Genomic DNA, 14,023 nt, shown 5'->3' with positions numbered 1-14,023 from the left:
TAGCTGGGAGTGCCATATGCACAGTAACAAGATGTGGCTGATAAAAGCTTCATTTACTTCCGGACTCTGATATTGTAGGCAACAATATATCAAGACTTTTCTATCCATCTCTGGATAGTAGGTGTGTAGCACTTGTGATGCCTCAGTTAACCCACCTCCAGCTGTTGGGAGGTAGAAGGAGCTTTCTGTATCTTCACCTCTTTCTTTCTCACACACACCACCATTGAGCCTCTGGGCTGTTAGAAAGGAGGCATTATTGCAGGACTGCATATTTTGGAAAAAAACTTTCCAGACAGTGGTTATAAATCTTTCCTCTAAACCCAACTTTAGGCCTCAGTGCTGCTACTCATGTGTGATGTGCATGCAGGTTCAATTTAGAAGGCTATTGACTTTTTTTAAACCAGTAGTGCAAACCACCTTTATTTTTTTTTAATTTATTTTCAAAATATTACAAACTGTGAAGCTGGGGTTTACAATGAAATGCATTAAAAAACCTTAACTGTAGCAGCACGACCAACATAGATATCATATATAATGCTCTAGTTTGCAAGATCAGAATCTTGCTTTACAATAATGGTTGCTTTTTAATAAAGTTAAATCCAATCTTGCATATTCTTTACTTTTCTAAGTATTACCTTCTAACCAGTCACAAAGGTGTTGGTAGTTCTGTTGATATCATTTTGTCTACTTGTTTCAGATAGTTGTTATGAGTGGCTGTTGTGCTGTCTTTGCTACCCTTTCAACTGTATTATGTGATCCTGGAGGTAAGCTTAAAAATAAATTTTCTTAATCTGAAAGCATTATATATACAGGTGAATTTAATTTTTTTTTGTAACTTAATGAATGTGTGTGATCCACAGTGGCAATAAGTAGCCTTTGTATTTATTTATTGTATTTATATTAAAAGTGATAAAAGACACCAATTCAAGGCTGTAGTTGCCCTGATATATTAATTACAAAAATCCCAGAAGCATTAAAATAGTAATTCCAATAGAAATCCAACTAGCCACCTACAGAGATTCGTTTTCACCGCTTCATTATTACAGAAAGCATATCCTTAGTCCTCTCCGAAATCCCTGTCAAAGATCTCTTTCAGTATGCCTGAAAGGTCACAAAATCTGGGCTAAAATTTGGATAATCAGAGGGAGCAAATTCCAGAGTCTCAGGTCTGGTCTATACTACCCGCCTGAATCGGCGGGTAGAAATCGACCTCTCGGGGATCGATTTATCGCGTCCCATCAGGACGCGACAATCGATCCCCGAATCGGCGCTCTAACTCCACCAGCGGAGGTGGTAGTAAGCGCCGCCGACAAAAAGCGGCAGAAGTCGATTTTGCCGCCGTCCTCACAACGGGGTAAGTCGGCTGCAATACGTCGAATTCAGCTACGCTATTCACGTAGCTGAATTTGCGTATCTTAAATCGACTCCCTGCTGTAGTGTAGATGTACCCTCAGAGCCCTCACAGCGAACACCCGGCCAGTCCCCTCCTCTCTGTTATAGTGAGAGCACCCCTCTCTGGCACCTATAAAGATGTAAACTTTGGGGACAAGCACTGTTGCTGAAGTGTTGTGTTGTGTTGTGAAAATGTATGGAAATGTAAGTTTATAGTGTTAAAAGAAATAGTAGTATACAGATTAATCAAAATGGCAAGAGTTACTTCTGAACTTTGTTTACATGAATCACAAAAATATTGACTGCAAATGATAAATACAGATATAAATTAAATCATGATATGAATATGTTACCCTGAAAATACTATAGTACGTAGGAATAAGTAGGATGCAAGAAGATCTACTTATATCATTGTAGCACCTAAATGAGGATGGGGAGAGGGAGGAGGGAATGCAAATCTTGGAGTCAAGCCAGTGGCCATGTGTATGTTTCAAACCACTGGTTGTAAAGTTCTGAGTGTAGAACATCATGACAGCAATAAAAACTTAAATAATGAGGGAGCTGCGTGAAAGGAGCTACCTTAAAAGATGGAAAAGCAAGAACATCCATTTGAAAAGGAAGTGACTGTAATTGTATCTGGCAATACACAACTAAGATGCTTGGATACCACAGTGAATGGTGCAGTAAAAACCTATATACTGTGTAAAAGATCAAATGGGCATTATAACATGCGGGATACTGGCAGCTGAGTATAATACAGAAAAAATAATTAAGATTCACAGCATTTACCTGAAGAAAAGATGGCAACAGTTGAATATTAACAAAATGATAATTTAAGCACACACTAGTCATATGCCAGTTTTGATATTAAGGAAACACCCAGTGGGTCAAGTCACCTTCAACTCATGCTTCATAAGTGGTTGTCAAAATAGATATTGAACTAAAAACGCAAAGGAAAAAAGCAGAAAAAGACTCAGCAAATGGAACAAATTGCTTTATGCTGGGTATCCGTAGCCATTCACTTTAGGGTGCAAAGTAGATGGTGAGAATAGATTGGATATAGATCTCTTGGAAAACAACAGATTCAGTCTGTAAATGTATAGTGAAGTAATTGATAATGGGAATATTTACTGTTACCTCTTATTTGCATTTTTGGTTTAGATGGGTACCTTATTCCTACTCCATATTACGGTGGAATAAATTCAAAAACCTGGCTGTATGGTGGAATACAACCTGTCCATGTGCCCTTGTTTAGTGAGGTAAAATTTCAGTCTATTAAAGACTGTATTATATGTATGTACAAAAATGTATGTTAAAGAATTTGAATGACAGTTTCACAGGGAGCATCAAAGCAACAAAAGACCACAGATTAAAGCAGGCATGGAAACTGCACTAGCCTCTTATCTTTTGATGTTTGGAGTGTTGTTGTAGCCGTGTTGGTCCAGGATATTCGAAAGACAAGGTAGGTGAGGTCTTATCTTTTATTTAACCAGCTTATGTTGGTAAAAGAGACAAACTTTTGAGCTTACATATAGCTTTTCTTCAGTTCTGGGTTCTGTGTAAGCTCAAAAGTTTCTCTCTTTCACCAGCAGAAATCGGTCCAATAAAACATGATCTCACCCACGTAGTCTCTCATCTTTACAGGAAAACTATCTTGTTCAGGTTGCAGCATATTGGTAGGATGGTGTGATCAACTTTGTACTTCAGCTGTCTACTGTACCTGCTCTGTTTACATGCAGAATAAGTTTTGCAGAACTGGCAGTTCACCTTTCACAAGCGTTAAATTCATCATGTAAATGTTTATTTTCTCTAGCCCTGGAATATGTATTTCACCTTCCCACGATGAACCCAAATGTACTGCTTGAGAGAGAGAGAGCAGTCTGGGATAAAGATAACATTTAAAAACAAAATTATTGATGTGTGGACAGGAGTATTCTTGGTTATGAATTTGGAGATGGACCTTGGTTTTGTTCCTGTTAGCTTGTTTTTCTTCCTCCCTACTTGCACCATTGTTTTTGAAAACTTGTTTTGCCTATGCTATTCAGAAGTCACACTTAGGGTATGTCTATGCTGCAATTAGACAACCACAGTTGGCCCGCAGCTCACCTAGCAGGGCTGTTTAATTGCGGCGTAGGGGTTCATGGTCAGGTTGCAGCCTGAGCTCTGGGACCCTTCCACCTTGCAGGGTTCTAGAACCTGGGGTGCAGCCCAAGTCTGAATGTCTATCCTGCAGTTAGACAGCCCCTTAGTCTGAGCCCCGCAAGCCCAACTCAGCTGGCATGGGCAAAGCAGGGGCTTTTAATTGGAATGTAGACATACCCTTAGAAGGTAAGGGGAGCAATAGTAACTAAAGTCAGATACTGCTTTCTTCCAGAAATCACTTCTGCAAATACATATCAGATACATCCCTCTCCTCTTTAAAGCTCCCTTCCATTTAGACAGGATTATTTTAGAAACTTTAACTACTATTATATTTGCTTTATTTGGAAGTGATTCCTTAACTGTTTTTTGTTGGTTTTGTCTTGCACAGGTGACTGATGAAGAAAGTCATCCTTTTCAATTAACAGTTGAAAAATTAGAGACTGCCCTACAGAGAGCTAAAGAACAGGTAGGAATGGTATTAACTGATCACCAGGACCAGCTATGTGTGTTTTCTCTAAGTACAATGTTAATAACTCAGTTTCGCTCAACATTGGAACGTTATTTTATCTGGCTTAAAACCCAACTGCTTGAAATCTTACAGAAGTCTGAATTCATGAACTATTACAGGCATGCACACAACTCTGGCAACAAAAAAAGACTTAAATTTCCCATATAAACCAAACAGTGTGATAATGTATTGCGTCTGCATCATACTACTTTGTACAGAATGAGTCTTAAAATGTATGTTTTTGCAGACTTAATTTCTCATTCACTGGTCTTACACAAGTTTGGAGTGTAGTAATGATCTGAATGTGTTGCCTTTAGGAAGAGGAAGAGCATTACTTGAGTGGCCTGTTCAATTAAAAAAAAAAAAAAAAAAAATCTTGTCAGATTCTGAAGGGAGTCCTGTCAATTTCCACCTAGCCAAGAGGATTGGGAACCATGAAACATGGCTTTGGCGATGGGAGATGCAACAAAACAACAAGGGAAGACTCCTTGCAGAAAGTTATCTTTCAAGGATTTTGCCAAAAATACAATCTTAGTTTTCTGTTGAAGTTATATTAAATTGTCTTATTCTAAGCATTCTTGCTTGAATGACTTCAACATGGTTGCACAGTTTGTCTTGTACTCTGGGTTTCTTTCATCCTATTCTGTTTCATATATTCATAGAAAAAACATGAAAGCATTATTTATATTGAACCTGTTTGTGGTGTTTTGCTCAATCATCCAGAAGAGGGAACACATGATAACTAGCAAATCTTGTTACCAGAGCTGTGGCGGTAGCATTGGTAATACTGGTTTCATAACAAGAAAGTAAACTAAGTAGAGTTACTGTTCTGTGTTTTCTAATTAACACAGGGTGAAAAGTAAGGTTTGATAAAAGGTAAAGGACATAGTTGCAGTAGGGAAGAAAATGTTTACGTTTCGAAGAGAGTATTGCAAACGATCAACAGTAAAGCCTACAAATAAAACTGCAAAACATTTGTATCTCTTTATAGTAAATGTGTTACAAACAGTTAGAGTTAAACAACCTGCTGAGAGTTGCTAGCTTGACTTCTATATACATGAAACATTTATTTAATCATTTTCAGAATCTATGTCAAGCTGTGGGCATGTTACAGTTTAAAATAGATCATTATTATTTTTAAAAAATTTGTAGTAAACTTAAACAAAGTCTCTGTTAATATTTTTGACTATCTGCTTCCTATAGTCACTTGCATCAATGACCAGTGAAGTCTCTGTCTTCACAAGACTTATTTTCCACAATTAACTTTCTCTGTATTAAGTGGCCACTGGTAAAAAGCATTTTTGGCGATACTGAGATGGACACTTCCACTTTATTTGCATTGAAACTGTCCAACTTAAGTTATAGGAAGAGCAGTTCCAACTATAGCTGGGGCTTGGATTCACCACGTAGGTGCAGTAGTACCAGATCCTAACAAAGACACTTTAGCTAAACATCCCTGTGTTAGCTGTTGCCACAGGTTTTGCTATATTAATACAGTCACCTATCAATGTTTCAGCAGACTAAGCAAAACTAAGGGACCGCAAGGTGAATTTAAGAGGTTCTGTCACTTAAACTGAGAACATGGTCCCTTAAGAGTAACGTTCCGACATGTATATGTATCTATGTATTAGACGTACCTTGGGTTTTGTCTCAAATAAAATTTCAGTATTTTAAGAAACTCTTAAGTAATCCCTATGGTTGTTCTAGTACATGAAACTGTCTCTCTCTTTAACAAAAAGTACAGTATTGGAAATATTCAATTTAATGATCTGATTGACTAAATATCAAGGGCTTTGTAGTATCTTGAATGCAATTTTATGCAACATCTGCTAATTAATCTTGTGTTACAATATTTTAAAGTCTTGAATTTTACATTAACTACCCTTCAAATTATAACATTTCAGTGTACTATCTATAATTCCCTCCTTCCTATACACAGAAATAGCTGTAAAAATCAGGACTTGAATAGGACACTGCTTTTTGTGTGGAAGGATACTTAAAGTGCACTGGAATCATATATTTTGAAGGGAGCGGGGGGAAGTTTTAGTTGTTAATTTATTATGACAAGGATCTTTCCCTTTTAGATAGTAAAGATTGTAGGATTTGGCCCAAACTTAGCCCAAAAGTCCCATAAAATCAATGGAAAATTGTTGATGTTGTATCTTAAAGGCAATTTTGATCTTGCATGTTCAATTTTTATTTGAAAGCTTTACATTTAATGAACTTTAACTTTTAGAGATCTGTATGATTCAATCCTTGTAAAATTGAAACTGTTTTCAAGAATATTATTACAAATAACTGCTTTGGGACAATTGTTACTGGAAAGCTCCAAAATAGATTTATTTCTAATTCAGTTCATGCTCATTAACTCCTATTAATGTTAATGTAAATTACATATATCAAGGGGAGAATAGATTTCAGTGTTCCCTCACAACCGAAAATACATTTTCCTATTGGTTTTTTTGTCTCACATGTGATAGAAGTTCCTTGGATTTTTGTCCTTAAAAATAATTGCCCTCCTTTGAAGGTTAGAGAGGGGTGAGAAAAATCCTCAACCCAGCCAGTTCGCTAAAAACTAAATGGGGTAAACTCAAAATAGAAGTGTGGCATAATTCCAAATTTATCCTGTACATCAATTAGTGGATGACAATTCCTCCTATTGACATAGTGCTTAAATATAACAATTTATATTTCTTGCTACAATCATTGCAGTAATTGGCTATGTATGCAATATAAAACTTTTTGTTAGATAGAGAATATGTTAAATGTGTGTGTTAATTAGTACATATTGCATTAGTATACAATGGATGAGTTTTTCCTGAGTGTCCCACTACATTCTGTATAAAAATATAATATAAAAAGAGTATGAAGTTGTGTGTTCCTAGTTGTGTAACTGAATTTGTGTGGGAATCTTTTCTCTACACAGTATTTACAGCCTTTTATAACTGGAGGAGAGAAAACTCTCTAATCTCTGCAGAGTTCTATTTCAAATGTACTTTCCTCCATGGTTGAGCAAGACAGTTGGATATAAGTAATTATTTACTTCAGTGTTTGTTTTAACTTTTCTAAATTCCTTTTAGGACACCAAGAAACTTAAATTTCATACTTCTACTGCCTTAGATGCTCTTAATTTTGTAAGGCAATAAGTTAAAAAAATTTGCTCAAAAACTGGTTGTGAGATATGAAGGTCCAAATTCTGCTCTGTCATGTCAGTCTGTATCCTTAGTAACACCGCTGAACTCTATGGAACGATTCTAGAAGTGTAAATGAGAGCAGAATTTGGTCCATACTGCATTATAATCCTGCCTGTTGGCATTCATATTTTTATGGAACTAGGACTAGCTCGATTTACATTTGCCAGTAAATTATTTGATGTATTTCTTTGATGCTATTAATTGAAAAGGTTGGGTAAACTAGAGAACAAGTTGCGTAGCCGGAACTTCCTTGTGTTTTAGTGGTTTATTATTAAAGAAGGATCATATGTGCTCATGTGCAATCAAGTAAATATTTAATAACTTTTTATTGAAGGGGTAGCAGCTTTATAGCCTCGCTAGTCATTTGTTTGACGTCATGTTGGCGTCTCCGACTATCAGTTTTTCTTTTTTCAGGGCATCCGAGTCAGAGCATTAATCCTGATCAACCCTCACAATCCATTAGGGGACATTTACCCAGCACAGTTACTGAAAGAATGTCTAGAGTTTGCGCACAGGTTTGAGTCCTAGCGCTATTTGTTTGGGATTTAATTTCCATGATGCAATATGCTAGTTATAAAAATCACCTTTGGTAATCTTATTTTGTTCCATTGGGCATATGACCTGTGGGAGGGGTGGTTCCTTTAGAATTTATTATCCCATAACTATCCTTTCTATGCGGCCTTTCTGGGGAAATTTATAAGTGAAATTACTTAAAGTGGGACCCAAGATGCTATTTCTGAATGAATAGCCCTATGCTGAGAGTTAGCTCTTTGTGCAACTAAACAAAAAGCTTTCTTGTATGCATAGCATTGTTTCTGTGTTTAATGCATGTGTCAAAAAAATGAAAATTGGTAATTATCAAAGTCTTTAGGAGCGAGAGTGTATAATACAGATAGAACTTTCATTTGAAAAATTACCAAAATAATGTTATAAAATTGGCATTGTGAAAAAGGCATCTAATTGGCTAGGGAAGGTTCCAGGTATCAAGGTATCCTCTATATTTACCTAGTTTAAGATTTATAAGTCAATTTACTCTTCCTCAAAGAAGGAAGACCCCAATAAAGAAAGTATTTTCTATTTTGCTTTTATTCTTCCTCTGACTCAGAGTTCATATTCTAGGATCTAACAATCTCCTGAAGCTTGGATGGGGGAGCATTTGCCACATTTAGCCTTTGCAATTTTTTACGCATTCAAATTCAATGTAATGTCATTGGGAGTTTTGCCAAATAAGGACTGCAAAATTTGTCCTTACGCTATTAGTTTCCAGAGCAGAAGCAAATTTCTGATGATCTAAAATATAACTGGTTGGTATGCATTGATCAGTACATACCAAAAATATCCTGTTTATTAAATTATTTTCACTTTTGAAGCAAATTAACGTAAAAAAACTGTATAACTTCTGATGATCTAGTGGCAGTTAGAGTTCTCAGAACTCTTGTAAATTGTCAAAGCTGAATTCTGCAAATTAGGGCTGTCAAATGATTTAAAAAAATTAATCACTATTAATTGTGTGATTTAAAAAATTACGTGATTAATTGCACTGTTAAACAATAATATAATACCATTTATTTAAATATTTGTGGATGTTTTCTACATTTTCAAATATATTGATTTCAATTACAACACAGAATACGAAGTGTACAGTGCTCACTTTATATTTATTTTTATTACAGATATTTGCACTGTAAAAAACAAAAGAAATAGTATTTTTCAATTCACCTAATACAAGTACTGTAGTGCAATCTCTTTATCATGAAAGTTGAACTTACAAATGTTGAATTGTATAAAAAAAAACTGCATTCAAAAATGAAACAACGTAAAACTTTAGAGCCTACAAGTCCATTCAGTCCTATTTCTTGTTCAGCCAATCGCTCACACAAATAAGTTTGTTTACATTTGCAGGAGATAATGCTGCCCACTTCTTGTTCACTATGTCACCTGAAAGTGAGAATAGGTATTCTCATGGCGCTGTTGTAGCTGGTGTTGCGAGATATTTACATGCCAGATGCGCTAAAGATTCATATGTCCCTTCATGCTTTAGCCACCATTCCAGAGGACATGCTGATGACGGGTTCTGCTCAATAACAATCCAAAGCAGTACGGACCAACGCATGTTCATTTTCATCATCTGAGTCAGGTGCCACCAGCAGAAGCTTGATTTTCTTTTTTGATGGTTTGGGTTTCTGTAGTTTCCGTATCAGAGTGTTACTCTTTTAAGACTTCTGAAAGCATGTTCCACATCTCATCCCTCTCAGATTTTGCATGGCACTTCAGTTTCTTAAACCTTGGGTTGAGTGCTGTAGCTATCTTTAGGAATCTCACATTGATACCTTCTTTGCGTTTTGTGAAATCTGCAGTAAAAGTGTTTTTAAAATGAACAACACATGCTGGGCCATCATCTGAGACTGCTATAACATGAAATATATGGCAGAATGTGAGTAAAATAGAGCTGGAGACATACAATTCTCCCCCAAGGAGTTCAGTCAGAAATTTAATTAACATATTATTTTTTTAATGAGCATCATCAGCATGGATGCATGTCCTCTGGAATGGTGACCGAAGCATGAAGGGGCATATGAATATTTAGCATATCTGGCATGTAAATACCTTGCAATGCTGGCTACAAAAGTCCCATGCAAATGCCTGTTTTCACTTTCTGGTAACATTATAAATAAGAAGTGGGCAGCATTATCTCCCGAAAATGTAAACAAACTTGTTTGTCTTGGCAATTGGCTGAACGAGAAGTAGGACTGAGTGGACTTGTAGGCTCTAAAATTTTGCATTGTTTTGTTTTTGAGTGCAGTCATGTAACAAAAAATCTACAGTTGTAGATTACACTTTTAAGATAAAGAGATTGCACTACAGTACTTTGTATGAGGTTAATAGAAAAACACTATTGCTTTTGTTTATCATTTTTACAATGCAAATATTAGTAATCAACTAATTCTATTAATATAATGTGAGCAATGTACACTTTGTATTCTGTGTTGTAATTGAAATCAATATATTTGAAAATGTATAAAAACATCCAAAAATATTAAATAAATTTCAATTGGTATTCTATTGTTTAACAACGCAATTAAAACTGAGATTAATTGCGATTAATTTTTTTGAGTCAATCATGTGAGTTAACTGCGATTAAGCGACAGCCCTACTGCAAATGTATTTTTTTGCAGCAGGACCCACAGACTTCAGGATGCAACAGTCTTCTAAAGTCAGTAGTAAAACAGCATTTTGGAGGGGGGAAAAAAGATTCCTTCCTCCTCCTCCCCAGCCCCCTGAAAAAAGCCTTAAATTTTCAAACAGAATACTTTTGTATTCTGAAACTGAATTTTCTTTTTTAAATTTAAAAATGAAGGGTTCTGTTACACTGGAATACCTGCACTGCTTGGGTGTTTAAAGGCATCCTGCCATTGATTCTGTATTTCTGAATATACCCAAAGCATGCTGGTATCAAGTATAATCACAGAACTTGCTGTGTATTTGTGGCTTTAACTTTGGGACAATAATAGGGAATATATATTAAATAAAACTCGCCATGCACTTATCTAACAGAACTGCACCCAGATTCATGTCTTGTTGCAATAAGTTCTGCATGGTAAACTACAACGTGTTGCTACATTTTGTGTTTTAGTTTTTAAATAATTGGTTGTGGGGAACTATATCTGTCCTGCAGAGATATTCTTAGCACTCAGTAGAATTTTATTTTAGACATGCTTGCACCTAGTTCTGCTGGGAAGTACAGATTTATATAAAAATGGATGTTGGTAATATGTAAGTGCTTAAACTGAACCTTGTAATCTTTAATAAGAATTGATATTTTGAGTAAAACTTCTCTGGGGTGAGTATAATTATAAATAGGAAATAATTGTGGTAATTTATATGTGGAAATTTGTTAAAGCTTTGACTTTTAAATATTTCTCTAACATATTTATTTATTTCTATACATAGATATCAATTACATGTAATAATAGATGAAATATATATGCTGTCTGTGTACGATGATACCACCTTCACCAGTGTTCTTAGCTTAGATTGGTAAGTGTTGTAGCTTTCTACTATCATAATGCCAAATAGAATGAGAGCCATCTGTTCAGATTTCTGGGTGGCTAATCTTTATATCTCCACCTTTATAACTGAAACTGGTTAATGCACAGTGCCTTATTTTGGGTGCCTACAAGATTGTTTGCTTGCTTGCAACTAGTGCAGATGCATCAGCGTGCTTATCAGGAGTGGGGAAAGGAGTTTATCCTCCTAGTTGCTTCATTTTCTCCAATGGCTGCTGTTGCCACACAGACTAAGCTTAAGGTTTTCATTGGAATGTGTATAGCCCTTAATGGACTCTTTCTATATAAGATGTCAGAAGTCCTGCAAGTTATCTACTGTATCCTCTCTCCATCTGGAATCAGATATTTTGGAGCGTTTGGGTTTCCTGGGGCGTGTGAGGGAGAACATATCCCCCCCCTAAAACACGTAGGCATTTTGGCAACTTATAAATTTTTTCATAAAATACAGAATGTTCATTTTTAACTCTGTATTTAAGCACTTACTGAAATGCACCTCATACAGTAGTAATTCTCCAGGTCAATCCAAATGTGCCTAGCACAGCGAGCATCTGGTTGTTCTCTTATAATCCGTAAGAAAAATTGGATAAGGGCCAAATTTTCGAGTACAGAATGAAGACTGTGGTAAAAAATTTTTTAAAAGAGGCTTTTCTCTCTGTGCAAATTCATCCCAACATTATAGAGCTAAAGGATACAATCATCAGCCTCACCCTGTAACAAGCCAGGGCTACTAACCAAGGTGTGCAATGAGCTGTAGATGTAGCCTTCTGCTCTGCATTCTTCTTCCTTTATGAGGCTGTGGCTCAATGGAGTCACACTGTGTGAGGGTATGCCCTAAATAGGTCCCTTTCTCCACTTCATGATTTAATATGCAGAGTCATCACGGAGCTCAGAACACTATGAAGTGCAGAAGGTATAGAGGGCCCCCTTGTGGATTTTGAGCCATTTACAGAAACACTCTATTGTGCTATTTGGGCTCCAAATGAATAGAATATCTTTAACAGGCTCATGTGTTTCAGCCTCTGTCATTTGTTTTTTATTAATACCTCAGCATTTATGTAGCTGCAGGATATCAATATTCTTCAATAATGACCTGTTATTAATTAGAATATTGAAAGCTATGAAGAAAAAATGGTTATATTCTTTCTACAAAACAATGTTGTAATTTTGAAAATCACTTTTATTGTATTTAGTCTGAAGGAAGTTGTGGTAATCTTCAAAAACATGAAGTTGTAATTACATCTGTAAAAGTTTTGTTTTGTTTTGCTCCTTCTCCAGTTTACCAGATCCAGAACGGACACATTTTATGTGGGGCTTTAGCAAGGTAGGTCCAGAATGTTGATTATATCTGAGTTTAGTTTTGAATATTTCTCTCCAAAATAACTTAGAGTATAACTATAATCTTTTAAAGGAATTGCTTATTGCCAATTTGAAGCATTAGGACACCATTTTGCCAGTTTACAGTGACAAAATAATGGAAAGTCTTTTCAATACTTGTGAAGAGCAGCACAAGCACTTTGCAAACATTTTGCTTTTAGGAGAAATTGCAGAAAATGAGTATTTTAGAGCACTTTGGGGAAATTATATTTAACCTCTATTCCAAAGATGTGCAGTCTACTGGTGGTATCATTCATCTGTGGTTTCCCACTTCCTCTGTCTTCTAAAACAGAAACAAAGCAGAATCACTAACAGCAGCATGGTTTAGTAGACAAAGCATGGGATTGTGGGCCAGGGACACTTGAGTTATAATCCTTATTCTGTCATTGATCTGCTGGGTAACCTTGGTGAAGCTACTTTATCTCTCTGTCTTAGGCCTGGGCTACACTAGCGGGGGGGGGGGGGAGGGTTTGAACTAAGATACGCAACTTCAGCTACGCTATTCGCATAGCTAAAGTCGAAGTATCTTAGTTTGACTTACCTGGCCGTCCTCACGGCAGCGAGTCGACTGCCGCGGCTCCCCCGTCGACTATGCTTACTCCTCCTGCCAAGGTGGAGTACGGGCATTGATTCGGGGATCGATTTATCGCGTCCAGACGAGACGCGATAAATCGATCCCCGATACATCGAACACTACCCGCCGATCCGGCAGGTAGTATAGACGTACCCTTAGTCTTTTCCATAGGTGCTGGAACTAGGGTTGCTGCTGCACCCCCTGGCTTGAAGTGGTTTCCATCATATAAAGATTTACAGTTTGATTCAATGGCTTTCAGCACCCCCACTATACAAATTGTTCCAGCACCTCTGGTCTTCTCCATCTCTACAATGGGGATAATAATTATGTCCATGAATATTATCAGTTGGTCATCTAGTTACTTTGTATACAGTGTTTTGAAAATATATAGTAGTAGTGGTGTTTTAAAATTCTATATAACTTTGTACGGTTTCAGGGCTATATGGGTTTATCACATTGGGATAGAATTAGCTAATATGGACAGAGAGACATAGTTTGCCATCATGGTTGGAAGTGCCCAATGTACTCTGCATCTTGTAGCAACAGGCCCTTCATTTCTTTAAAATGTAGGTGTACTAATAAAGCTACTGAGCCAGTTCCATAAGAATGCTAGAAAATGTGTGTGATGATTAAATACCAAATTACCAAATACCAATTTAAATAACACATCTTCAAGGCAAAAACTCTTAACTCTTCCATCCTACTTCATTTTTGAAGGAAGGATGCACTGTTCAAATATTAATTTGTGGTACTTTTGATATGTGTAAAATAT

General features: G+C 36.4%; 1 protein-coding gene across 1 annotated transcript in view; it reads left to right on the top strand.

Moving 5' to 3' along the window:
- LOC101935599 (1-aminocyclopropane-1-carboxylate synthase-like protein 1) overlaps nucleotides 1–14,023 on the top strand; it is a 35,721-nt gene that overhangs the window by 6,744 nt on the left and 14,954 nt on the right. The window contains exons 5-10 of the mRNA XM_065583083.1: nucleotides 698–764; nucleotides 2,554–2,651; nucleotides 3,923–4,000; nucleotides 7,651–7,751; nucleotides 11,188–11,274; nucleotides 12,579–12,624. Coding sequence (XP_065439155.1) covers nucleotides 698–764; nucleotides 2,554–2,651; nucleotides 3,923–4,000; nucleotides 7,651–7,751; nucleotides 11,188–11,274; nucleotides 12,579–12,624 — 477 coding nt within the window. The remainder of the gene's footprint in view (nucleotides 1–697; nucleotides 765–2,553; nucleotides 2,652–3,922; nucleotides 4,001–7,650; nucleotides 7,752–11,187; nucleotides 11,275–12,578; nucleotides 12,625–14,023) is intronic.

This window comes from Chrysemys picta, chromosome 2 (genome assembly GCF_011386835.1).
Source record: "Chrysemys picta bellii isolate R12L10 chromosome 2, ASM1138683v2, whole genome shotgun sequence".
Classification (NCBI taxonomy): Eukaryota; Metazoa; Chordata; order Testudines; family Emydidae; genus Chrysemys; species Chrysemys picta.
This window is presented reverse-complemented; position numbering and strand designations above follow the sequence as displayed.